Here is a 26,349-nt window from a genome sequence, read left to right as displayed (position 1 = left end):
GCCACGTCGCTGCAGAGCTTTTACTGCAGAACCCTAAGAGCTGGAGCTGCACTGACATGGGTTTCCCCTGGAGAACTTCCATCACATAAGTGATGCACACTAGAGAGGTCAACAGAGGAGACATAGCAAGGCAGAGGTTTCTGGAGCAATGCTGCTATGGCTGCAGCTTGGTACTTTTCTGCTCAAGAGAAGGATGTTTATGTGCAGAAGAGAACATATCAACATAGCCTCTGGTGCTGCAAGGAGCCTTGCAAGCAGGGAGCTTGACTCGCTGAGGTATTGCTCACTGAACCAAGGTTTATACTGAATGCAAATCTAAAAGTCATAGTCAAGAGAAGACAGTGTAAGAGTGTGTTTTTATATCTATACTGCATCACTCAGTGCAAATCTAAGGAGAAGGAAAAAAGGTGCCAAATCACACCTGACCAGGATTCCTGGATTTAGCAGCTTGATCTACAAAACAAGAAAAAAACTATTCTCAGTTTTGTAAGCCTGTATCTCTGGTACTGCTTTCATTATTGCTTCTGCTGGGTCTTGTTCTTCTTAGTGCTGCAACTCTCAGAGCATTACATGAAAGCACAAGACACCTTAAAGGACCATCTAATCTAAGTCAAAGGTCAGACTGGTTAATGTTTTTCTAGGAAATGTCTGGATTGTATTGTTGATGGTCAGAAATTGTATTTGCAGATGAACCAGTGACCTGTCATTGCATTAGAAAAGACTGCATTATGAGGACCTGTTGGCATCTTCCACACAGAATCCCTATATTCTCAGGTTATCAGTGCTTCAACCTGTCTGTCTGCCCTGTGCCGTTTCTCTTGAAGGAAGCATTCAAAGCTTGTCCTAAAGATTCGTGTAGTCTTTCTCCTCAAGTTAAATGCACCCATCAATAGCCATACTCGACTGCTGAGAGAAATGGTTCCCTATTTCTTTTATATCATGACAGATAGAGAGAGCACAGGCTGCAGAAGCCATGAGTCTAATGGTACTGAGAATGTAGTGCAGTTTCATTATATTCAAATCTAAATTTTCATGGTACCGGATCAGTTGAAAAAAAATAACTTCATTTTAAAATATGGTTTTTAATAACCAAACAAGATTTGCTTATTTTTCAAAATTATGGGTTTCCAGGGAAGCAGAACTGTTTACACAGGTTCAATCATCCCTTTTTGAAAACAATAATTATTATATTGTATGATCAGTAGTCAAAATGAGTCATGGTACACTAGTATTCATACCATCATTTCAAAGATGACTTCCTAAATTGTATGTGTGATGGTTACCACTGCGACCAAGAACAGGGGTTAAGTTTGGGAGCATTAGTGTTAAAAGCAATACTTTATAGCTTGAATGAAAAACTGTGCAGCTGGAAGCAGTGACAGATTTAATCCCATGTGCAGGGAACACAGAGCAATACAAATAACAATGCTGCAGACAAGGGGGTTCACATGCATGCAGATCAGCAAAGGGAGGCACAAATGGTGTTTTCAAATGAAAGAGCTGGGACTGGGACTAAGTGATTACAGGAGCAAAGGATAACTCCACTGAGCAAAGATGGCAGCAATTCTCTCTTCAGAGAATTGTTAGTCTTTGGATGGAGCTGGCAGTGTTGAGGCAGGTACCACAAGTGCCCAAATGAAGTTACTGAGACTCTCAAGATAATACAGTATTTCCATTTTTAAAAAGAGATATGCATTGAGTAACAGCAGCTTTAATAGGCCATGTCTATAATTTTATTCACACCGAAATCCCTCTGTCAGATCCCCTGAATAATTTTCTAAGATTTTCTAGACTTTCCCATTGAAAAAAAAAATCAGTGCCTTCAGCCTGACTTTTCCTTTAAAACACTTGGCACTACTGTCCCTGGTGGGAATGCTTGCCTGCTAGCATCCATGTGCACCGCGTTCGGCGGGATGTTGTGTACGCTGTGCGTTATGTAAGGTGCCGCATCATGTGAATAATGGAAGTGCTCAAGGAAAGCCCTTTTGCAGAGCTATTTTTGGTACTCACTGAGCAAGCTCAAACATGAGTTTCATTGTGAAAATAGGAATCGGAGTCTGAATGGCTTTTTCTCTCTCTCATCTTGCTTACTTAATGGATTAAAGAGCATGTAGCTTCTGCTGTAGATAAACACCCTCAAGATACTGTGGTTACTTTTATTTCTCCAGGGCAATTGCATTAGCACTTCATTGTAACTGTGCAGAAAAAAATCCAGTAGAAATAAATACACTGAAGTGATCATTTAGCTTGAAGGTACAGTCCCACATACAACTGCAGCGAATATTTAAATGCAGTTAAACAATAGGCAGAATTCACTGCAACATGTTGTCATGTCACTTTGTGACTTCGATTGAATGTCGTTGTCTGTCTTTTTATTGTGAGCATGAATAGTCTAGGAATGGCCCTAGTTAACATCAGTCAATGTATCTGTATTGTTTATTAAATGGACATACAACATTTACTTTAAGCATTTAAACAAAAACATCATCTCAGACTTGAAAAGCATCTTGATATAAATCCTTAGTCTAGCTCTAGGCACAGTCTAAACAGAGACATGAGTGCCCAAAAAAAGAGCAACCTGCAGGAAAAGAAGCATTTCAGCCATGAGGTGGTATCCAAGTAATGGATCAAAAAATTCTGGTAGGAGCAGTCTGTCCAGATGGACAGACTAAGCTTACTGGAGATGTAGATTTTTCAGTGAAAAGCAAACATGGTCAAAGAAACAGTGGAAGAGAGAAATCAGTTCTTATGGGGGCCTGTTTGCAAGTGTCATGGAAAGTGAAATGGAAGTTTTTCCTCCCTTATTAGAGAAGGGAACATTAGTTAAAAACTCTGAACAAGTAACTGTGTTTCATGTGTTTTACAGACAGACACAAGATGATGAACTGTGTGGAGTAGATTTTTCACCCCAAACCAAGAAACAGAAAAGAAAAACAGTAGTTGCATTTCAAGGGAGAGAATTCTGAAAATCAAACAAAATCCACAGTACATTAAACGTTCTGTAATCAAAAGCAGACTAATATATGGAACATGCAATACTATTTCCTGAGAGAGACCTCCAAATGTCAAGTCCCAAATATCTAAACAATAATTAAAGCTGATAGAGTGCAAGTGCACAAGCTGGAGTAAGGGAATCCAGGTGCTAGAGTAGAGGCAAAGCCAAGAGAACAAAAGCAGCAGAAAATATTAGAATTTCTGTGGGGTAAAAAAAAACCAAATAAACAACAGCAAACCAAACAAAAAGAAGCCACAGACAAACAAAAAATCCCGAATAAACAAAACCCGCACAAAAAACGATAATAGAGAAACCATGCCTGTCTAGAGGTGGTGGAAAACAACAAGAAATACTCTGTCGGACAGGGGGCAGATATTCAAACTGTGGGGACCATGCATGGCACCAAAGCAGCAAGCAGAACATGATACATTGTAATGACTCACATTGGCAGCTTGCAAATACTTAAGAAAATTATTCCTTAAGGTTAAATAAGACAGGAACAGGATATAAGCTACAGAACAGCAATACTGCAGTATTTCTGACCTGGGATGATGACATGACTGTCTGCTGGATCACCCAGGACAGGTAGGACTGGAAAAGTAAGAAGGAATACTTGAGAAAGTTTTTTCTTTACTTGGTAGTGGAACTTTGCTTCAGAAACTTCGAGTCCTCTCTTGTACCTACCCAGCACACAGTGGCTGAAGATCAGCTCTGAACTGACAAGCCTTAGGGACTGAAGTTTGCACTTCACTCGAGTGAGTTTGTCCTGGTAGTTACTCATGAACAGCAGGAGACACGTCAGAAATGAACTCTGCAGTTTTCCAGCTCATGAAAGGTATGCTCCAGCTGGGTGCAAATGTCTCATTTCTTATTATACCTAGGGGAGAGTGCAAACTGAAAATAGGGCAGAGGAAGTTCTAAAGAGACAGGAAATAGTGCTCTTATTTTTGATGCTCTAAAGTAACAAGAAGTAGCTTTTCAAGAACCATCTGCCATGGGCACAAACTTTTGTTTTCCAGATTCTTTTAGAAAATGCTGATTCTTTCATTGGATATGTTTTGGCCCACCTCATTTCATGAGGAAAAAAAAACCAGTGAAAAAATTGTCAGATATGTATTTAATGATAAAAAATGAAGAATGGAGACTTCAGGAGGAGTATGTTTAAACTAAACTGCCCCTATCCAAAACTCCAGAAAGAGAGTGAAAAGCCATCACAATCCCAAGATATAGGATTAGGCTGCTCAAGAGGTCAAGGAGACAACTTTGCTTCTTTCAAATTGTCTCCATTGTAGGTAGCTTACCTTTGCTCTTTCCCTGCCCAGAGTCAGGACCCAATAAGGTCCTGGTCTCAGGGTTTCTCACTGCTATGTTGGCCAGGTCCTCTTTCCAATAGAGGAGGTGAAGACACCAGGAGAACTGTTTCTGATCCACTGTTGCCAGGGGTCTGTCATAATGCTTCATATCAGTTCTGAGTTCTGTCCCAAGCCTGATTTTCAACAGCAAAGTATTTCAGTGTTAGTAAATACAAATTAGTATTTCTGCAAGTGAATGAAAGGGTCAAGCAGTTAGAGCCAAGCATAATGCAGGCTGAGAATACCAGCACTCCTGTATCCGTGTATTTCTACCCTGATTGGCAACCGTGCTCACTCTGTGGGTCTCCAGAGCATACTACACCAGTTGTATCAAATTACATGGTAAATTGGTGAGATGGGCAAGTGTTCAGTAGGATCCATGAAATGCATATTTACATCTGACCCAATTAATCCCGTTCTCCACAGGGGATAGAAGCTGCTATTTGAATGTAATTAATTGTGAAGCATTCTGTAATGATGTTGTCCAAATGACATTGTGAAAAACCAAATTGTATTAACTAGACTGTTGAAACCTCATGCTCTCCCAAGGTCTGAAAAACTTCATGAGTTCCAGTAAAATCCAGTTTTTATAGTACTTTTGAAAAGGTGGTGTTGAAGCCATTTGTTTCTCTATTTATTCCTGAGGGAAAACAACATTGTTTATAATCATTCCTGTTCAAGTTGACAGCTATTGCTTATGGCTGATTCTGACACATTTGGCTTGATTTAATGATCAGACACATTTATTTCTCTTGATCCACTGCTAGAGAAAGACGCTATTTACTGTAAATATGATAATCCGTGGTTGGGTATTTCTCTAGAGGCCTAATATTTTAATTACTTTGTTTTGTTTGGGGTTTTTGCTTAGCTTTTTTTTGTTTGTTTTTGCAGTAATGGAAATTACACTGGAAGAAACAAGCATCTTAAAACTCTTCATATTTTGAGCACTTGTTGCTGAGTGTTCCCAGAGTCCTCACAAAGACTCATTTCAAGTTGGGAGCTCCTGAAAACTCTAAGCTAAGCCCAGCCATAGGTTACTAAAAATTTAGCCACTTCCACTCTCTGTGGATGGACTCTCCTATGACATCTCTGTGCTGGCACAGCCCCGGCTCATACCACACTAAACTTCTTCACTACATCAGAATCAATGTCAAGAAGGACTTACTATTGAAAAGCTTGGTTTTCCAGGGGCTGGTTGAAGATATCTGGCATACTGAGTGTGTCAGAGTGTTTTTAGCTCCTGGAAAAACAGATTGGAAAGATCAGAAAAGGCTGCTGTGTTTGCCAAAACATGTGAAGTGTGAGAAGTCCAGAATCCTACCTGTGAATTTCTTCATTGAACCTGTAACTTCCCCCTGAGCAAGAGCATAAGTCTTCAAGTAATTTAGTTTCTAACTTGTATATGTAATTTCTCATACACATACTGTGTGTGCATCTGTACACACACATTTATAATTCACTTGCATAACTGCAAGTTGTTTTACCAAGGGTCCAAGCTTTTAGTTTCTCTGTAATATCATGGCAAGACTCCTAAGGGACATGACACTTTTGCTTTCATGCTTCATGTCACTCTCTTCAAGTGGTTCTCTGTGTAGTTTTCTAAGATAACTCTTTCTTCTAGTTGTGTGGAAGTGCTCTGCCCTTGACTGACTCATTCATTTTTCTATTAAGCCTTCCCAAGCCTGCTGGTGGTACAGACTTGCCTTCAGGTGCTCTGTAACCTTCGTCTGTCAAAAGAATAGCTAATTAAGAAAGGAAATCACAAACTCCGTTCATTAGAGATTATCTGATTTGCACAAATGTGAAATCTTGCACACCATTCTAGGAAAGCAAGTTGTGTATTTCATCTTCAGGGTATAAAGTCTTACAAGTATCCGCATGTAGCAGCCCTGACACTCCAGCACAAACTTTCCAAGAAATTCATCTATCTGCTGTCTGTTAACTTATGCCAGCTTTCTTTTTCACTCCCATGATGGGGTCGCTTTTTTTAATATGTTTTGTTTCTGGTTTTAAATTGACAAGAAAGATATGTACAATAGATATTTACGCAAAAAAATTAAAGGGTTTTACCACATCCACAGCCTTCAGGTTTTGCAAAGTACACTGTAGAACCAGACACTAAGTTTACTCATATGCCCCATTTGCAGAATTTTCATTTTGTAGGCTTTTTTCTGCACTGATCGTGGCAGACGAGAAATTCTAGCAAATCTAATCAAGTGTGATGCCACTACAGGCTGGTGAGATAGAGAGAACTTGTGCATCACAGATTGCTCTTTTAGAGTCCTCGATAACTTCTGTCTGGAAGACATACAAGGACCTAATACTCTTTTTTCACCATTACATACATATCTAAGTGAATTAAGATGTATTTGTCTGGCCCAGGTGTTTCATTGCATGTCCAGAATGGGTGTGTATACTGCATAAGTGCTCTGTTCCAACCTTGAAAGGCTTGTGACCCTGCCACTGTCATGGGAGTTCCCATGTAAAATTTGGGAGATATTCTTGTGTTAGCAGATATTTACGCCAGTGAGTGGATAATCAAGTCTTCTGAAAATCACAATGTGCTCTTGCTCAATGGTTTTCCATCCCTACAGATAGACTATATATGTGTTACCTATAACCTTCCAGTGGATCTTGTAGAAGACAATTACCTTTCTTTCGAGATCTGCAAGTTCTTGCCCCATCCTTTATAGAGGAACAGTAGTAAATTATGCAGCTATTTGACTTCAGTTTCCTTGTTTGACCAGCTATTCTTCCATCAGACAGGTCACTTTTGGATATTTGTGCATGTGTGTGTGCAGGTGTTCAAAATGGAAAAGCAGAGGAGGCATAACATTTTAGATACTATTCTCCCTACATTAGCTTTATGCTGTATTTCCCACATAGGTCACTGAATTTCTTTTGTACCTGTCAACCTAGTAATTGCCAGTTTCCCCATATATTGACATGTCCTCACATGCCTGAGCCTCAGCTTTTCTAAATTTATTAATTCTAGTTCTCTTTCTGAGCCTCTTATGTTTGGGTATCATGCTTCTCACTCTATATAGCTTCACCAATATTTCTAGCAATGATTTCCCTAGCAAAACTAAAGAGGATTAGTTGTGTTTTTGATTTATCTTAAATCTGCAAAATTCTTACTCTGTATAGCTTCTTTTTTAAATTACTTCTCAACCCTTTCCTACCAAGTATGGGCTTAGTTACTTCTCTTGGTTTGCAAATCCATTTTTTGGTTCAGCTCACTCAGTGTGGTTTTCATGTAGCATTTGTTTTCAACTTTACCTGATGCATCCTCCTGAACTCAAGGACTTTGGCACTCATAGAATTTCTAAGCCAAAGGTGGTATTTTTGTGATGAGTAGCCTTTACTATTTATGTATAGACCAGTCAGTTCAATGTGATGATTTATGAATTATTAAAGCACTTTTCTATAACTTGCTATGACTTGTTGGTGTTGAGTCCTCAGCCCTTGTGGGACTAGGAGTACATATGGCCACTGGAGCCAACAGGGGTGCACACTGGGAGTGAAAAGGGCATTGAAAGTGGAAGAAGATCTTGTGTGAGGTGAATCCAGAAATAGAAATAACCAAACCTGTGTATTAGATGAAAGCAAACAGGATGACTAGTGGTTTTGCCGACTGTAATGCATATTCACAGTGCTCTGTGGGTATTTGTTATGAGCAAAGTAATACTGAGTTCAGTGACCGTGCCTGCAAGGAAGGCAGGATTGAAAGAGAAAGGAAGAGAGCTAGTTGTGCCAGTTTTCTTTCCTTATATGATGTATTTCTGCTTGCACAGTTACATGATCAAGGGCAAGAACAAATTCAGCACATTGAAGGTTTCAGAATAAGACAACTTCATTCTGCCATTTCAGATTTCTCAGATGGTGATTGGGGGGCAACTGGTGGTCCTTAGCCCATGCAAGCAAAGAAGCAAAATCAATGGGGAAAACAAGATTATTTGCTCTTATAATTAAAAATAATAATAAAAAGGAAATCATGAAACACTAAGTGCTACTGTTCCAAATCTTCACCTTCACCTTGACTCCAGGTGTTACGTAAAAGCAATTGATTAGCTAGCTGTTGCAGTTCTTTTTTAAAATGTTTTTGAGCACTGCCATTTTGTTCCTTATTTTGGAAATGTCCTAGATTTGTCTGTCATGGACTCAGGTGGAGTTAGTTCTGTATTTTTTGCTAATGGATTAGTCTTTTATTATTCTGCCCTTACTGTTCATGCAGTTCTACTGAATGTTCATGCAGTGGAGATACAAACTGTACTTTTTACATAGGGGCCAAACAGGAGTATGAAGAAAGAGTAATAAAATATCCAGAGAGGGTAGTTTTTTGCAGGCACAGAAAATGTTGTCTTGCTCCCTAGATGTAAATATTCTTTTTTTAAAGTTTGCACAAAGGATGTTTTTCCACCAATACATGACAGTTCTTTTAAGATTCTCTGGTTCTGTATGCTGCTGTTCTTCTATTACTTCCAGATACTGTGGATGCCTGTTTATGTTGCCTGTCTCTTATTTACTCTTTGATCTTTGATCACTTTCCCTTGCGGCTCATATTGTGTTATTTTGTTGTAAAAATAATCTATTTGAATTTTTCTTTTTGATGCATGAAGACTGATGATTTTGTCACACTTTTTACTGTCACTGTTTTCCTCTTTGTTTGGTGAGTTGTCTTGTGGGTATTTGTGTAGCTGGGGTTGAATATCAGACTTATATCACAACAACAAATCTTTTTCATCAGAGATTGTGTTTGGATCTAACAGCTGCTATTTCATGAATGTTTTTTGAACCTCGTGTGAGACTTAGAGATGGTTTTATTGCATGTGGCATCCCTGCCAGTGTTGTCAGTCTCACTTTTTTCCCCTACCACTGTTTCCTACCTTGCTGCCACACCTGACTCTTTTGGGTCTGTCAAATATTTGTCTCCTTCAGTGATGAAACAAGAACCTAGTTCTCCTGCATGAGGTCTCACTTGTCTAAGGGGAGAGAGGAAAGTATTTAGCCCTAGGTACCACCCAGGGGTACAGAGGTGCCCAGAAGGTAACTGGTATGCTATGGCGAGACGTGAATTTTGACCTTTCTTTTACCATACGGCTTCCCCTCTTGCCTTCCCTATCAAAGTCGTCTTAGAAACTGGTACCAAATTTATATGAATCTGGAGATATTTTCTGCTGGCAGCTTTTGAACCTTCTGAAGCAAAGAGGCTTAGACTTCAGCCTCTTTGCATGTTTAAAGCATTACAATTTAGAGAAAGCTGTTTGGCCTGGATGGTTATTGATTTCTATTCTGTTCTTCAAACTACAAACACAGAATTGTAGGATGGCAGGGAACAGTACCAGAAGAGCCCCAGAGAGCCAGCTGACAGAGCCAGCACCAGGCAAGACACTGGAACATTTACAATTGCTGAAAATATTAATCAATGCCGTTAAACAGTTTCTTCTGTAATGTGCCCGATATATCAGGCATGAGTTTAAGAGAGATTTGTCAGGGATTGCTCCTCAGGGAGACTGTGAGCTGAATTATATCTCTTTGTGGATATGCTGACCCACAGTTGAGTATTTCTGATTTACACCCTGTAATTCTCTTTGACTTGCAAGTACTCCTGGAACAAAGGTCAGTAAAAAGGTCTTCAAACAATTATTTACCATTCTGGACAGGAATAGTGATAGGCTCTTTCTGTGCTAAGAGTCTTTGGTTCCCCTTCCTTCCACAGCAGCACAGGTTACATCTGCAGATATGCTGCTAAAATACAGCTGCACAAGTTTGTATTTCCTAACTCATGCCAATCTTCTACTGGACTGTTTGCTTTCTGACTCTGGGCTCTCATCCTCTCTTAGCTGCCCTTCACCCTTTAGCCCCTTTTAGAGGCTGCTCCTAATTTTAACTTCTGGACTCAGGAAACAATTTCTCGACATGTAGATGAGGAATAAGGATTAATCCAATACTTATTTTGACAGTGATACAAAACTCATAAGTGCATAATACAATCTAAAAACAACCTGCCTGAGCAATTAGCTCAGTAATCAGACATTTAAAAACAGTGGCAGAAAAGCAGAGCTATGGATTATGATGCATGAAGATTTACTTTATTTAATAGAAAAGCATGCAGAATTTTAATTACTATCAGGAGATTCTACGTTTGCTTCAAGTACTCATATGGGTTGCTAATGTGACAACTGTGCTTTGACAAGGAAGGACTGCACAAGGCGAGACTTAAGAACTGGCAGATAGGAATACAGTGAGTATTTCGTTTCAGACTCTGCAAGAGAACACATATCTGAAATGAATATGTGACAAGAGGGAAGTATTGGATTTCTGTGTGAGGAGCTGACAAGTCAGACAAACAGCAGCCATATATTATCTGTGATAGTGAAAAGATCACATCACTTATAACCTTTGAAGCAACAGGAAAACTGAAAGCAACATCATTTTATAATGATCTAAGAGAGAATAGTCTCTTTTTTTTCCTCTCCCTGCTTATATATAGCTGTTAGAGAGGGCCCTGCTGAGCAGAAAATGGAGCATATGATCAAGGCCAGTCCAGTGAGTCAATTTACTGACTAATACTGTAGATTATCATGTCAAATACATAGCATCAGCAATGTGAACAATAATGAAGCCTAGTTTATTTCTTTCCTGTAAATTGAAATGAAGATGTGATTGGAATTGTCACACCTTGAATATACGAGCCAGATTCTCTTAATCATCCAAAACAAATTGCCTTATTCTTTATAGTGACATTTATTTTAGGAGCCATCCCACAACTGGCAAACTGAAACCATCTATTTAAATGTGTCAAACAGGTTTAAAATATCCTCTAGACAACTGTCCCCTGAGGTAATAGTTCAATGGTCTCACACTGTGAAATACCTGCTCCTCTCAGACCCAAAGAAGAAAGAGCTCAGCCTTTCATCCTGTGGGGAGAAATCATTCAGCACAGCATCATGTGGAGACTCTCCAAATGAGCTCCAGTTTCATCAGTAAAACATCCAGCCATGAAGCCAACAGGGCAAAAGACTCATAGAAACCCCAGATGGCCATTAAAAAGAGCCTTTCCTTGCCTGGTTTTCTATCTTCCTATGACTCAGAGTGTTAGTGAGCAATCATGAGGGGGATATTGCCAGTATTGTGCAGAGTCCATGTGTCAAATTTATGACTGCCTGAAGAGATGGTACAGTTAGCAATTTGGTAAAATTTCTGCTCCACACAGAAAGAGTTAATTTTAATTTAGGTGTATGATACCAGGCTTCTTGTGTTTTACTGGTGTCCAACCTCCAGGTGAAAGTCAGATTGCCTTTTGGTCTGTCAAAATTCTAGCATGACCAAAACCTTAGGGAAATAACATTTGAATTGCAAATCACTGCCATTCCTTTGGGCTTAAGAATCACAATCAATGTTATTGATTTCTAAAGTCCTTTGTCTAAGAATAGAGATGAGAGTAATGGAAGAGACATTTATTAACTGTTTGTCAACGATAAGTCACAAAGCACGAATATTGCATGTCTGTTAAGTATAATTTCCTGAAGGTGGTATGTAAACTTTTATAGAAATTAGCACAGTGTTATAAATTTAGCACATACAAGGAAAAGCAGATGGTACTGCTGTGACTGGACATGTCATTGGAGTATTCTGGTGCATGCCAAATCTTTAATCGATTACTATTTGCATATACTACCACATTACTCAGTTTTCAGTAGGCTAGAACAACATGTGCTATGCACAAACAACAACTCTTTTTGCTGAGCTTTAAACAGAATAAAATTGGGATCCCATTTGCTGGTTTTGCAGCACTCACTGTGATCATCTTCCAAATCCTCCAAATGGCTCATGTTACATGTTCTGGGTGGTAAGAACAAAGTCACAGACTGCTACATGGGCCCCTGCACTCGGTGATCTTCAGCTTTCCGTACCAGTCATGCTGTATGTAAGGAACAGTAGATCAAATTAGAAGCATTACAAGTCAAAGTGCTTTGTGGTAGTGTAAATTCTTTGAGCAATTAGCAGCTCTCTTAATATCCAAAATGGAATGTTTTAACTAAAAACAAAACAACACAAAACCTATTTCCTGGTTATTCTTAAAGAGTAGAATAACACCTTTCAGTTCAGAGGTGATTTTGGCAAGGTGGAGCTCTACCTTTACAATTTGTCTTTACTTTGTAGGAAGATAATTATTTAGCTCCAACGAGCAGAAAGGAGCCAGAGCAGCAGATAGGGCTTGAGGAAGGAACTGAATTTTGCAAGCAGAAGGTGTAGGTACTCCTGACTGGTACTCATGAGGCTCTTGGATGTTCAGTGAAGTAGAAACCTGTGTTGCTTGGTCTCCCTTTGTTTAGGGGAGCTCCCTGCACTGCTTCATTCTCTGGCTTATTGGCATATTTTCTGAATAGAATCCTTCCCCTGGTGTTGTCCCTTCTCAAAAGGGGAACCTCCAGGTCAGGAGGTCATAAGCCCTCACAGTGAGTCCTGACCTTTTCCATATGCTTAACAACAGGCTTCTCCAGAGCTCTGACACTGCAGACACTATTTAGAATTACTCCAGGACACATAAAAGATGAAACATACAACATGCACATTTCAGGAAGGCTTCAGGGATAGCAACCCTTTATTATTCTTGTGCTCTCTCCTTTAGATAAGTTAACTGGACATTTCTTCTCTCTTTTTTCTTGATGTTCTTGAACAAAACTTGAGTTCACATGAGCATCTGAGATCTTCTCCCAAGAATATCTCTTCTACTGCTGTAGCCATCCTTCCACATTTCGTCTGTCTGTACCTCTCAGCACTGAGTTTCTTATATGCTGCTAAATCTATTGTTTCAGGTTATTCCCTGAATCAGTTTTACCAAGTAATAAAAGGCCATCACTAGGAGATGTGTTGCTTAGCTACTGGCCTGGGCAGATGGTCCTCCTGGAGAAATGCCAGCACCCCATCAAAGAGCCTGGTTTTGGGCAGAGAGGATTGGGCAAGTTTAATGACCCATGCTCATGTGTTCTGTATCCCTGCTTCTTAGAACTACTGAGGGGGAGAAGCTACCATAAAAGATAGCATTTCGAGAAGTTATTAAAAATGGACTTTGTGGTTTGATAAATGCTCTGGAGAGTGCCCCTAATATTAAAATGGAAAAAAAACATTCTCACTAGGTGAGCTTCCCACTAACAAATCCCTTCAGGGAATACATTAGATGACTAGATTAAGTAGATGCCCACATTGATAGGTATGTATATATATCTTCATGGGTGGGTGCATACAGACTCTGTGAGTGTGTGTGCTTGTGTGACACTCTGTGTGTGTGTAATACAGTAATAGAAAAACTATCAAACCCATTTAAAATGAAATATTATTTAATTTCCACTGTATGCATACTTCCAATGGCCTTGTAGGATTTATGGATTTATTACTTATCAGATGAGAAAAAAACACTCCTTCAATTCCATGTTAAGATTGCACTATCAAGTTGCTATAGCACTGAGTGCTATTGATTTTTACCTCATGATGAATGTTTATTTTGCTGAGAATAAATAATATTAGAGTTTTATAGAGCAACCCTCAAAGAAGCAAATAAAAATGAAAAGAGAGAAATCTATTTGTCTAGTAAATTTCTCATACATTCAAACAGTCAAGATGTTTCTAAGATGCAACAATTTAATTTTGGAAACAAGTCTGAAGTGCAGATAGCTGGAAAATATTTTGTTTAACCCAATCATGCTTTGGAGCTATGCAAAAATGGGTGGAGGAATCCAGATTGAGATCCCGACTAATAAACAATATGCAAAGTCAGAAAGTATAATTTGTGTAATAGGAGATAAGAAAAGAAAACCAACCCCAAAACATTATTTATTGGAAGCCTGGCATTAAGAACTGATAACTGGAAAAGGAAGATCTGTCTCCTCAGAAATGAAAAAAGAAAAAAATAAACCACACAAAACTTATAAAATTTGCATGTGAACAATTTAAGATTATTCAAATATTCTTGACTATTTTTAACTACAGAATATAAATTATTAATGTAATTTGCAATATTTAATTCATTTTGTGCAGTATTTGCATAAATTAAATGCATGAATGTCTGAGAAAGCTCTAGTAAACTCTGTCTGCATTTGCTGGGGTTTGTTCTGGGTGTTTGTTGTAGCAAATGGCTTGAAGGAGAGAATCCACCAACAGAGATGCAAAAAGCCTTTTCCTCTTCCTTCCCTTTCTCCTTCCCCTCCCTCTTACCCTTCCCCTTCCCAGTACTGAGCAGGAGGCCTCAGCAAGGTGTACAGATGCCACAGGTCCCAGTGCTTCCTCCCCAGCCCAGGCGCTGGCAGGGAGCACGATGCCTGCTGAATCTGGCCTGAGGCAGAGTGGGGGAGCTGAGAGAATAAAAACCTGAGCCCTAGAAAATCCCCAGTGATACACTGTTTTAGAGGCTAACCTGCATGAATCAAATCATTAATACCATTTGTGGGCCCTATATGTACATATACACTTTTTTTTTTTTTTAAATTTTGATTGACTGAGTAGTAAGGTACTCTGAGATGCCACAGTCATGGCACAGGAATGGTCTCAAAAATCATCTAGGATGGTGGTGACCAATGACAGGACGCAAGAGAATGGCCTGAAGTTGTGTCAAGGGAGGTTTAGGATGGAAATCCAGAAAAGGTTCTTCACCCAGAGGGTGGTTGGGCACTGGAACAGGCTCCCCAGGGAAGTGGTCACAGCACCAAGCCTGACAGAGTTCAAGAAGCATTTGGACGATACTCTCAGGCACATGGTGTGACTCTTGGGAATGGTCCTGTGCAGGGCTAAGAGTTGGACTCAATGACCCTGATGGGTCCCTTCCAACTCAGCAGATTCTGTGATTCTGTGATTACAGTTAAGGCAGAGGCAGAGGCCAGAGAAATTTCCTAGAGATGCAAGAAAAATCATCTTCCACAAAATATTTGAATCTGCTCTGAGAGAAGGACCACAGAACCTGATGGGAAAAATCCTGGGGAGATGGGTGCTCAGATATTCGTGTCTGTAACTGGGGTCTCTGAGCTTGGGAGCCCCAAGTGTTGCATTGGCAATTCCCCCAAGCCTGTTGCACACCTGGGGATGCCATATGCCCTTGTACTGTGACAGGATTTGCTGGGTGGTGTTGGCCCTACAGCAGGTTTCAGGGTAGGAGAGCACTGAAGTCTGAGGCTAGGGCTTGAAGACCACAAAAAGGAGGCAGATGAGACTCTGCCTGTCTCTCTGGGGCAGATGTTTTATAGAAAGCAGGAGAAAATAGGGTAAGTGAATTTTGGGTAAGTTTCCATTAGTGTTTTATGTTTTAGATGTTCTAAAATGTTATCAAATGTAGTCTTGCTTTACATAGTTTAGCTTTAATGTGCCCATTAACATCTATTTTATGTTCCAGCTGACATAGTCATGTGTTTGAACACTAACTTTGCAGTTTGCTCAGCCTTGCATGCAGACAAAATGAGCAGAAGTCAATTGCCCTGTATCCAACAGATTTCTGGTCAGAGCAGATTATCCTTCAAATCTAGGTCATTAACATGTATTTGTCTGATATAAAACACTAATGTGCCGTTCCCACTGATAAACTGGCCAACCTCTGCTTTCATTGGAGAGAAACTGGCAGAAGTTACCCAGGAGCAGTCAATTCTCCAGACTTCACAGTCTTGAGAGGATTTAATATCCAGTCAAATTATACCTAAAAGACATTCATAGATCATTGTGTCTGGGTATTTTTAGGTGTAACTTTCATTTAAAGTTAAGGGAAACCAAGATACTTTGTCAGGAATTGATCTGCTGCCTTTTAGTAGGAATGATATCATAGCATCTATGATGCTTTGTAAAACAGCAGTTCATCTGGTTCTCCCTCCCCCAAAATTAAAACATTAATTATATTATCTATAAAACATGGAATTGAAAAAGAAATTTTTATTAACTGTGTTTGTAAAATTGAGAAAGGAAATACTTGCTTTACTTAAGAAATTATTATTACAAAAGAAATTATTATTTTTTTTGACAACTCAGTCACCCTTAGTGACTATATAATCTTTATTATTAAAGTAATCCTTGAAAAATTTAGATTCCACTTGTAGTTTTTTTCAAACCAGGAAAATATTTTTGCTCACAACATGTTTAAATTATGTTAGTCTTTCAGTTGGATAATGTTCAATTCCTACTTGAAAAGGGCGAAGCCACATTAACTACCATTTCATTATTGTATTAACAACAGTTCACTTGCTGTTCTTACAGACTGAGTAAGTAAATCACTCATGCTTCAGAGATTCTTCTGCTGTTTATTGGAGACAGGAGATATTACTAAACACAGTTTTCAAAAACAAACCTAAATTTGTCCATTGGAAACCCTTACCAAAGACAATGATGACCAATTTCTCTGCCATTAATTAAAATGCCTGTGCTATTTATAATACAAGGTCTGTTTTACTTAGATTTTATAAGGCATGAGGATTCAAATGAGAGCAAAAGCAAACCTCAGTGAGCAGGAAAATCACTGTTAGGAGTGGCAGAAATGTGGTGAACGCCACTGTCACATGCAGAATGGTGGGTCCTGATGAAGTGGCATGATGCAGTAGGATTAGTCAGAGACTGCCTATTTTTTTGATTAAACATCTTGGTGAATATTTAGGGGAAACAATATTTAGACCAATATTTAGATTCTTGGAAGTGTTTGATATCTACTTTGGGCAGGATAGAGCTGAGAAGGCGAAAATTTTACATCACCTTCTGTTCCTCTGAAGTTAAGGAGGAGTGGGAATGGCATATGGCATAGGTGAGCTGAGATGCAGAACTCTTCCAGGTGTAAGAAATCAGGAAAGTTTGTTAGTGGCCTTGTATTATTGCCAAATGCCACCAGAGCTTGTTCCGTCTTTCGTTTTACCCCCAAATAAGAAATTGGAACACACAAGTTTACTATGTAAGATTCATCTCTTTCTGTATCAGCAGGATTTAGCCTCAAGGTAGAACTATGTGTAAGAAAAACATGACACTCAAAATACTAAAAACTATGGAAATTCAGAACATTTCAACATTGGCACCAGCTCCCAGCATATTATCAAGAGGTGGAAGACCTGAATTCCCACAGAATATGCTGTATTTGGTGAGAAGGAATGGCTTCTGTTCCAGATCCTTTCTCCAGCAGTGGTCAGGCATGGATATTGTATTTAAAAGCTCCAAGACAAACCTAGAACTTCTCTGTCTTGGGAAAATAAGCAACCAAGGGTGTACTTTCATATGAACCAGGTTGCAATTTCAATAACTGCACATGGACCTTTGGATCTGTGTCTTTCGCTATTTTCATCATCTGAAATGGTCTCACACAAAGATTTGTACACAGAAATGAAAGATAACTTCCTTTGAAAAAAAAATCTGATCTCCTTCATGGTGTTACTATGTTTTATCCTATATTTGCATTAAAAAAAAAAGAAACCAACAACAAACCCCCCTAAACTCATAACCTACTAATTTTCCTTCTATTTCTTAATTTTCTCTATGATTTTATGATCCTGTGATATCATCCCCCAAACACAGCTTTTCTAAGATAAAGAGATCTCATCTATTTTCTTCCTCCTCATACCAAAAGGCTTTTATCATCCTTGCTGCTCTTGTTTGTATTTTGTCTAATTCTGCTATGTTTTCACTAGGTTTGAGTGACCAGAAATGCCTTTTGTGTTCAAAAACTGATCACACTGTGAGTGGATAAAATGGCAGAAAGACATTTTCTGTTCTGTTTGCCCTTTGCCTGACTGCTGCTTAGCAGAGGACTAATGTTGTCAGAATCATCTATGTGGTAACTCCCCAAACTGCCACCCAGAAAAAAAAACCCAACAAAACAACAGTTTTGAGCCCATTACTGTCTGTGTGTAATTAGGGTTATCTTCTGCAATGTGCTTTACCTTGCACTTATCAACTCTGTACTTCATTTTCTGCCATTTTGTTTCTTAGTCACTCAGCTTTTAGAATCCTTCTGGCTTGGCTTTGTCTGCTTTAAATATCCTGTTTCACTTGTGTACCTCCCTTGGGAACCTTTCTCCCAGCTCATTTAGAAATCAGTTCCTTCTTATTGGTTCTCACACAGATTCTTGGAGGTTCCCTCCAGCGAATCCTTCAGTTATGAAATCCATCTTTTAGTACCAAACTCCATTACTGCCCTTTAAACAGTTAATCTATGAAAGGACCTTCCCTCTCGTCTCCTGACAGTTAACTCTTGTTAAAAGGCTCCTGTGAGGACCCAAAGGGGACTTGAAAGTCCAAATATGCTTCTCAGCTGAACTACCTCTGTCCGCATACTCAGTGACTCCTGAGAACTGAAACCATGTAAGCACAACATTCTGCAAAACCACACCATGAATTATGTAAAGTACTGAGAGATGGGAGATGTCTCAAAGTTATAAAGATGATTTAGGAATGAAATCTCCGAATATATTTTAGTGTCTGTTTCCTATTGATTCCATTTTACATTCAAGTCTGAATTGATTGTGAGTTTCTAACTTTGTGCTTATGAATGCCAAAAGGAAAATTTCTCTGATGTTCTCTATCCTATACCTAAAATTAATCATCCTTGTCCTCTAAATTTAATTAAACCAGATAGTCTTTTAAATAGTTTTTCCACCGTATGTTGGAAAAAGAGTAGCAAAATTAAAAGAATAAATCACATCAGAGAGTAAATTAAATACACTGTTTGAAGCCAGTCTCTCTCTCATTTTCCTCATTGCTAAAACTGAGTCAATGCTGACAATAGGCATTTAAAATTGGTGAGGACAAAGCACTTCCGAATGCATTGTACAGAAAGTTGTGCATGGAAGGCATTGAATGAACTAGGTTTTCTAAAGTGTTTTCCCCATTCCTGATTGCTTTGGTGTGAAGCTGATAGTATGAAATACATTCTAGACCTGATGGAGTAGAAATAAAAGTTTCACAAAGATGAAAGATGAAGAAAGAAAACCATGTCAGAAGCATTATCCCCCCATTTACATGTTTCCATGTAAAGCTACGTCACGAGAATCTAAGGCCATTACTTTGTAAAACACAGAAAATTATTAAATTCATAACGGGAAATTAAAAATTGAGGATAATATGCAAATCTTGTTTGATAAAAATTGTTTAAAGCCTGTTCATTAAGACACCATAAGATGATACACATAAACCTATGTTGTTGAAAAGCATCTGTAGAAAGAATTTACCCAAATCTCAGGAAATATACTTAGTTTTCAAAGGCTAATTCTTCTACAATACTCAGGGTGTGGACATCTGAAAGAAAACTATCTGAAAGAACACTTTCATCTTGCTATTTTTTTCTTTTCTGTTTCTCATCCTAACTTTTGACCCCTTTCCCTATGCCTTAATCAAGGACAAATGGAACTATGACTACATATTATGTAACACTAACTTCACATCCCTTTAGAATGATAAAGTTAATGACTTCAATGGCAGTGGATTCTGCCACTCCAGTTGATGTCTGGTGGCTTCCAGCTACTCTTTGATTTTGGTTTTAAAATCTGTAAATACATAAATAGTCTGGGATTTTCGTAAGGTAGATCCTGTCCAGTTTAAAATTAATAAGTTTTAGGTGTAGTCTGAATAAAATAATGATAGAGATGTTTGAAAAGTTATTGGGACTATTTTGCCATTGACTAAGCTAGTGAACAGCACAGGCTGAAGACTGTCATTAGATGAGTCTTCATGGTAGATATGTCAGATGATATGAACTGAAAATGACCTTGAGAATGAAAAGTCACCCTGCAACACCCCCAGACGGTACCCTTGGTAGGTTGCCCAGTAGTTCACCAACCCTCTAGGTTAAAGGAAAACATATCCACTACTTAAGGAAAGGCACTTGAAGTGAGTTTTTCATCTCACGGTTTGATTGAAAAACATGATTGAAAAAACGGTTCTCTTTGTCAAAGTATATAAATTTGGTTTTCTTTCTCTGTGACTATTCCCCCAAATCCTTTATATGTAACAAGATGTTAGAAGATTATCTGAAATTTCAAATGGTAGTTTTGTCACAAGATTATTGTGTTTTACAGACAGCTTTTTTTAACTACATCCCTACTGCTTAAGTAAATCACATGAGGGGTTTTATTGTTTCTGAGGCCAGGTATCACCACATGACTCATAGCATCAGTCCACAGTGGATTAGGTTCATCTGAGAGAAATCTTGTTGGCTTGGTCCATGGCAGAGTAACCTAGCCCACAGAGTGAATAATGAAGTTCCATCACTTGGGTTGACCCCTAGCTCCCCTCAGCAGTTCTGATGAGGTCAGGTCTTGACTGCGAGACCTGGCAGTGCTCAGGGTGCCAGACTGCAAAGCCCCTTCAGCTCCTGAGGGATTTTACTGTTGAAAACCCCATGGTGGTTATGGAGCTGCAGCATCTCCATGGCTGGAGGTGGGGCTGTAAGGATCCTGACTTTCCTTGCTTCTGGTGGCACTTGACGATCACAACAGCTACAGCTTAGGTGTCTCCAGTGCTGTGTTTGTATAAGAGAGTATTATCAAACACAGATAAGAGAGTAATATCAAACACAGAAACAAGTGGCAAGGTAAAAACACAATGCCATTCTTGTAATTACTTATTTAGTCTTTGAAAAAGATTTTTCTGATAAAGGTTAAAAAAACCCCTACATAAACACATTTTTTTTTGCACCCAGCAAACAACTCCATGTTGGGAAAACAGGTAACAAACCGATCCAGAGATTTATCAGGGAGAAGGAGATTAAAATATGCTCAAGCAGAGAGGGAGACCAAGCATGCACTCCTCATACCCCAGGTGAATGCTGTACCTCTTGTATCCAGGGTAAACTGCATCTACTGCAGTCCTAAACAAAAAACTAGCATGAAGACTGGGCATGCTTGTCTCTGGGTTTTATGAGAAAGAAGTGGCACAGACAACTGTCTGGTGGGAAAAGCAGGACTTTAAATCCCATTGGGAAATCAGTGGCTCCTTACAGTTAAAGGCTGGGTGCTGAATACCTGGAAGAATGTGATTTAAATATCCCTGTCCCTAATCTCAGATGTCTTCCCACTCAAGTTGCCACAGTCTAAGCTCAAAAGGAGGGCTGTGACATTGAAGATTAATTGCTCAACCCCATGTGACAAAGCTGTGACCCAGCAGGGCACAGTGGAAGTCAAGACTCTCCAAGCCTGCATTGAGCTCAGCACATTTTTTTTCTTTCTTCCCACAGATCTCTCAGGAGTAACAGAAATTAAATTTTTAAAAAATGAATGAAGTACATATGGCAACACAGCTGCTGAAAATCTGTTACCCTTTTTAATCACCTCTCATGTCCTGGGCATGCATTTTATCCTTCAAACTCAGTAAAAGGGAAAGCTCTGAGAGGAAGGCATCTCCCTGTACTATTGGGGGATTTGTAGTGTTACTAAGTCATGCAAGAGAAGCATTGCCTATAAGGCTATGCAGAACTTAGGTCTCAATAGGTTCATCTTCAAAATACTTTATGTACTTACAATTACTAGGACAAGCAGAGTTTTCACAGAGGTACTGCAAAATGCAAATAAATAAAATTAAAAGAGGAGAGGACCATTCTTTTTTTAATGATGGTGAGCTTTGGAAATAAAAAGTTTATAAACCCTGGATAAATGCTCAAAGAGCCTTGCACTGAAGTGGCAGGAGCTCCAAAGCACTGTTTACTGCCTATCCTCCTTCCATAAGCATTCAATGCCATAAGCGGTCAGAGTGACTATTTCTCATTTGGTAGCCTTGGATCACAGTATTGGTTATTCATGTTTGCATGTCAGGTCCAAGGTAAGGAGAGTAAGTTGGATGATATATTTAATTCCAATGATGCAGTTGGGGAGACAGAAAAATGCAATTATTGAAAAAGGTGCTTCTGTGAAGGAGCAGTGATTTACATCCTGAATAGGTGCAAATTATCCTCCCTTCCTAACCCCAAGTTCAGCCAATATACTCCTTATTCAACACCTTGCTGCCGTGATGCTTTTTTTCTTGCAGTCTTTGTCTTTTAAGTTCAGAAGTCTGTGGTTTATTAAGAGATATGAGGGACTACTCCGTGTGAGGGAGTGGGCTCCCTGTGAGCACAGGAAGTGGTCCTTTTCAGTCAACAGCGAAGTGTCTGTTGGTCAAAGAGAGGGCCTTTAACTAGGGCAAGCTGCTGAACCTACAATTCATCTCTGGAATGAAAAAGAATAGAGCTGCTTTCTCTGTTCATTTTGAATCCTTCATGGAGAGCTGCCAGCAACTGTTAACTTGTGTATTATTGTGCTATCAGACAGGAGAAACGTCAGTGAGAATTTACTAGCACAGCCACAAGCCTCATCACACAGTTATCATAGCAATAAAGTACAATGGTAGTTACTCACCTCTCCAGAAACAAATATCACCCACTCAGACATGAGAGAGAATGGATTTCTGCAAGATGCTGCTACATTAGCTCACACTATTGCACCCAACTCCCAGTTACCACTAAATCCGAGTGCCCAGTGCACTTTGAAGTATCAGTTGTCAGAGCACTCCTCCTCCTTGTTTTGTAGAGTGGAGATGAAGCTGCAGTGTTGTGGTTAGGCTGAGCAATGGAAACACATTGCCGTGAGCTTGGGTCCCTGGATCACTGGGTCATTCTATTCGAACTGCAACAGACTCCCTGATGCCAACATGACCATGTTTCCTCCCCACAGAAAGCCCAAGGAGAGCAATGAGAAACCTGTGGAGACAGATCTCTTCCCTGTGAGGCTGGGATACAGCTTGCTGTTCAGGGCACTTGATTTAGTCATAGCTAGGAAAATTAAAGCTCTGATTCACAAACACTAGAAGTCACCTAATTTCCACATATTTTTACGCGAATTTTAACTGCTTGTCTTTGAAACCTGGACTTTGTATCATAGCTTAACCAGCTAATTGCTGAGTTGTTTTGGAGGGTACACCTCAAATACTCAAGTACATGGCATGCTTCAATAGAAAGGTGATTGTGTGTCTTATTTGTCTTCTTTATCTCCCAGGAAGATGAAGTCGCTCGTGACAGTCGATTCAATTTCAGTGGCTATGGCATGGGTCACTGCCTCCAAGTCAAGGATGGCACAGCAGTCAAGGCTACTCCACCCAACCCACCTCCAGCACCACCAAAGGATTCAGATTCGATCAAAAAGAAGTTTGTTGACCGTGCAAAAAGGATTGATACAATATCCCGTGCTGCATTCCCACTCGCCTTCCTCATTTTCAACATCTTTTACTGGATTACATACAAAATTATACGGCACGAGGACATTCACAAGAAATAAGCAACTCTGGTTTGCCAGGACTTCTCAGCCAAAGTGATCCACATGTAAATAAACAGTGAAATGTCTTTCTGTCATTTGGACTAAGGATTTCTTTCCCACTCCCCCAGAACACTGGAGAAAAAAATAGCAAAGAGGAAAAGAAGTATAGAAGGAAAAGTGATTGCATGACAAAATATGCTGTGACACCAGTCAATGAGGTTCCCCCTATGTGCTTTCAGTGTGTTCTTCCAGATTCAGCATTGACCAGACATCTGTAATTGGGGCCAAATTTTACTCAGCTTTATCATGAAGATATTATATTTCAGAACAAAAGAGAATCAGAAAACAAACAATTCTCCTAAAACATCTACCAAGAGACTGTGGTGGCTACAGTACAGTGAGTTATAAGAGGACCAAACTTTTTCAGGATAATGTTGCCTTTCTATTTGAAACAAGTCTACTGAGCTACATTCCATGACCATGTCTGTAGGTAGTGGTTTCACCAAGGAGTCCTTTTGTGGGTTGTAAATTATTTATACTGAGAGGGGAGAGGAGAAAAAAAACACACAAAAAAAGAGATTTATACTTTACTATCCTTGTGGGTGTGCATTTTAATATTATCTTGCTTTACTAGAATTGTAATTTCCTAGTTGAACTTGTGTGTCGTGTGATTTATTTGATAGTTGACACTCCAAAACCAGTGAAACTGCCTGGTTTATTTTTGTTGGGAGACAGTGCACTTACTTTATTTTATTTCTGCTGATTTTACATGCAACTTGAGGTGCCAAACTGTATTTTACCTATTGTGCTACCCTGTACCACACCACTTAGTAAGAACTTGTTTCCTCAAAGGTGTAGCTCAGTTTAGCATTGAGTTTCTATTACCGTTCTCATTGTAGCTGCAGTCAATAGCTCTATAGGTAAACACAACTTGTTTACAGACCTCTAATTTATATCTTTACTCAAAGTGGCTATCATTTTAAATATCATTAATTAACCTAAGAATTTTAAAACTGTACTGTGATTTTCAGAACCTGTTACCTTTTGGTGCCAGATCTGCATTATTGAAATCCTTGCTACGTGTTTTAAAGTAGAAAATTAAAAAAAAAAAAGGAAAAAAAAAAAAAAAAAAAAAAAAGATGGTATTTTTGCTTACATGGAAGAAGACAACCTGTAACATAAGATGAGTCAAACATTAAAATTTTACACTTGCTGTAAAAGGGTTTATTAAAAAAAGGTATTTGTTCAATTTCAATAAAGCTAAATGTGGTACTAACATTTCTTTACTCTTTTCTTCATTTGCTGCAGCAGCAGCAGCAGAGCTGTTCGTGCCACAGCCCAGGTATTCCACTGCTCTGTCAGCAGAAAGAGGGTGAAAAGCATCCTTCTGCTGACCTGGCTTAGCACGCCACATTTTGCTATCTATCCTGCAGCAAAGGGGCTATTGCAGCCCCTGGGAGTACGTCAAGGACTGAGTCAGAAAGGTGGCTAAGATATGATGTGAGAATTTGTAGAACATTTGCATGTGCTGAGCCAGGCCTTTGGGAGGAGGCACACTGCTCCCCACTCAAGCATCCCTGCGTGGCAAGAACCACACCTCAGCTTCACACATGCTGTGCCTGACTTGGAGGTACCCTAAACTTTCTCCTGACTTTCTTACAGCTTTATCACTTTGGTGAGCTGAAGGACATGCTGAGATGGCCTATGGCAGGTGCCTCTTATAGACATGGTAATGACCAATACTTTAAAAGTCTTCCTTTGTGTGGCCAAAACACGCATCTGCAGAGCTGCCCAGTACAGACATTTTTTCTCACTCCCCTAGTGAGAAGTGGTACAGAGGCATACTGTACCTGCAACACTTCTCACTCTGCTTTCACTCCTGGAAAAACTTCTGCTGAGAGGTTGTGGATACAGGTTCCACAGCCTGTCTGAGCCTGTATTTGTGTGTCTGAGTGTCTGTGTCTGTGTCCCCGTCTCTCTCCACCTGGCTGCCTGTAACTACCAGACTTCGTTCTAAGAGAGGAGAGAGAATCTAGAGATCTTGACAACTGATTCTCAAACAGTTACGTAAAGTAATGGTTCTCCTTAGCTCTGTGGACTCTTCTGTCACTTACACCTGTGATGGAACTGGTCATAGTCACTTCCACCTCTTTGAGACCGTGGATCCAGATGTGACTGATACCCCCAGAAAGGGGAACTCAAGACAACTGTCCTAACTATTCTGCTTGGTAAAACAAGTTTCTGATGCAAATTTAAGCATCATAGTATTTGCAATTTTTATAGTATCAGATTTGCTTTTATTTCTTTTTAAAGTGGAACAGTATTTGATTAATGGATAGAACAGTAGAGGAAAACCCCAACATAATCCTAGTCTCATGAGTTTTAGCAAGGTGAGGATAGCCAGCTGTAAACTGTGTTTGTGTGGGAAGTTAGGAGCCTTCACTGGTACATAAACATTCAGAACTCACTTTTACTAGTTCCTCATTCCAGTTTTAAATGAAGGTGCAATGCCATGATTAGTGTTAATCATCAGTGTTCAGAGGTCAGAATGTCAGAGCCTATTGCTCATAGCTCCCCCATATGACCACAGACCACTGCAATAGGAATGCAAAACTATTCTCAGCTGATGGATATCCGTATTTCCCTTTCTGTGGTGAAGCTCATGTGCCTCCAGCACCCCCACTACAAATTCAACTGCGCACTTTGCAGTGCTTGGCTATTAGCACTGACTAAATAGTTCACTAAAATATTTTGCTGATCAGATTTG

The 26,349-nt window shown here is 39.4% G+C and overlaps 1 protein-coding gene across 6 annotated transcripts in view; it reads left to right on the top strand.

Annotated features, from left to right (window-relative positions):
• The window catches only part of GLRA2 (glycine receptor alpha 2), a 128,566-nt gene extending 103,706 nt beyond the window's left edge, over window positions 1-24,860 (top strand). For all 6 annotated transcript variants that reach the window (XM_008921370.3, XM_018084354.2, XM_018084355.2 and 3 more), the window contains one exon: window positions 23,325-24,860. In XM_008921370.3, the coding sequence (XP_008919618.1) occupies window positions 23,325-23,603 (279 nt within the window). In that variant the 3' untranslated portion in view covers window positions 23,604-24,860. The remainder of the gene's footprint in view (window positions 1-23,324) is intronic.
• Window positions 24,861-26,349: the final 1,489 nt, after the last annotated feature.

This window comes from Manacus vitellinus, unplaced genomic scaffold (assembly GCF_001715985.3).
Source record: "Manacus vitellinus isolate BGI_N305 unplaced genomic scaffold, ASM171598v3 scaffold_7_pilon, whole genome shotgun sequence".
Classification (NCBI taxonomy): domain Eukaryota; kingdom Metazoa; phylum Chordata; class Aves; order Passeriformes; family Pipridae; genus Manacus; species Manacus vitellinus.
Note: the sequence above shows the minus strand (reverse complement) of the source record. Positions and strands in the feature narration are given on the sequence as shown.